Below are 1,805 nucleotides of genomic sequence, written 5' to 3' on the forward strand. Positions count from 1 at the left end.
CTGTCCCTGTCCCGGTGGGCAGCACCACCGTGGTAGCTGAGCCTTCGTGGTTGACCTGTCCGGCTTCTTGATTGAGTTCTCGTGTGTTGGCAATTGAATCCCAGCTCTCCTTTCTCTGAAGATTGCTGAGCTGAGAAGTAGCTTCTTGCAATACCAGTTCACCCTGCTGATCCCTTGGATTTTTTTTTTTTTTTAAGCAGTAGGGAAGCTGAAATATTGGTTGTGAATAGCAGGCAGGTGTGGCTTTGCTGATGGGAAAGCTGTTCCTCTAAATATCAAGGGCTGGCACTTTCTCTGTGTGCCCTTTGTTTTGCTTTAGTGTATTTATAAAGAAGTATTTTCTATTTGAAAGACCTCTGCTAGAAAAGTTAATGTTTTGACAGTGAATTCTTAAATAAAAAGACACAGATAAGAGTATTTGAAAACACAGTGGAGCCGAGTTGCCAGCAAGCACACGCTGAGTTCCTGGAAAATTCCTTTTTCTCTCGTCTTTTTGTCTTTCCTTCCTCCTCGTTTCTGTGTCGTGCCTTACAGCATCCTTGGGGCAGCCAGCCCTGAGCCCTGCTCTGCTCCAGCCACCGCTGCTGCTCGCTCCTTCAAATGGAGCACTGCTGAAGTGCTGCAGCCTATCAATACTACCTTTAATTAAGTTAATCTGTTTAATCACTTTCCTAGCTAATTGTTGATTCAGGAGTGGGAGGGGATTTGTAGCTCATTGATTTAGGAGTTTGGGGATTTGGGGATGGTGGTAGGGGATTGTTAATCATTGCAGTAATGTACTGTGGACTTTAATTGGCAGCAACCTGATGGAGAGGAACGTTACTCTGTGCACTGTAACCCCCCCCCCACCCCAAAAAAAAGTGTGCTGCAGAGGAGGGTGGATGTCCCAAGGGAATGTGCCACCCGGGCACAGTGCAGAAGGGGGTGGCTGGGCTGCAGTAGTTGCCCCCTCCTGTGCTCACTCTCTGCTCTCTCTGTCCTCTCTCTCCCCGGCAGGCAAGTCGGAGGTGGAGCAGTGGTCCGACATGTACACAGTGACCAGCCAGCTGGTGCTGAAGGTGGGACGGGAGGACGATGGCGTCCCCGTCATCTGCCTGGTGGATCACCCTGCTGTCAAAGACTTGCAGACGCAGCGTTACCTAGAAGTCATGTGTGAGTAGCAGAACTTTTAATTCTCTGAACTTTTAAAAGTGCTCACCTAAGAGTTCAGGAACTATTCACTACCTGCTAAAATTACAGTGTAGATGGCGTTTATGTCCTGTTATTTGCAAGTTGAAATCAAAATGTTGGGAACCGCTTCAGGGGTTAAGCCACGACTTCTTCCGGCCCTTCCGCGATGCGACAAATACACACCTGCATTCTCCTATGAAATAACTTACTGTATGTAGAATTTGCACCATCAAAGGCTCCCGGCTGGGCTGTAGAGTTGTCAGAACAGATTAAATCTGAGTGGTTTTCTTCTAGCAACCTACTTTCTCTTTGAAAAGTGCTTCTCAGCTACCACATCAAAGGGACTGGCCACCATTGCGCCTCTCCTGCTACCGTGCAAAAGAAACTCAGTCCTGTGCATTGTGAACAGACAGCCCCGTTAGAGGGTTTCTAAATCAGAGTAACGTCAATGACGTGGAATCTGTAGTGACACCACCGCTTAAGGCCAGGCTGTTTTCTCTAGTGCTCCTAGCATGTTTGCTGTTAATAATGCATCTCACTTTGTTTAGGAACTGCTCCACTGCGTGCGCCGTTAACGAGGTTTGTGAGCAGGTACCTGCGGCTGCCGGTGGGGCCCACCGCAGCAGGGCCCGTCG

The 1,805-nt window shown here is 48.6% G+C and overlaps 1 protein-coding gene across 1 annotated transcript in view; it reads left to right on the forward strand.

Annotated features, from left to right (window-relative positions):
- LOC103773648 (cell adhesion molecule 1-like) overlaps positions 1-1,152 on the forward strand; it is a gene marked incomplete at its 3' end in the record, with an annotated part of 14,157 nt that extends 13,005 nt beyond the window's left edge. Inside the window, exon 6 of the mRNA XM_008941023.1 lies at positions 997-1,152. Coding sequence (XP_008939271.1) covers positions 997-1,152 — 156 coding nt within the window. The remainder of the gene's footprint in view (positions 1-996) is intronic.
- Between the last annotated feature and the right edge of the window lie 653 nt (positions 1,153-1,805).

The sequence above is a fragment of the Merops nubicus genome, unplaced genomic scaffold (assembly GCF_000691845.1).
Source record: "Merops nubicus isolate BGI_N331 unplaced genomic scaffold, ASM69184v1 scaffold30525, whole genome shotgun sequence".
In the NCBI taxonomy this organism is placed as follows: domain Eukaryota; kingdom Metazoa; phylum Chordata; class Aves; order Coraciiformes; family Meropidae; genus Merops; species Merops nubicus.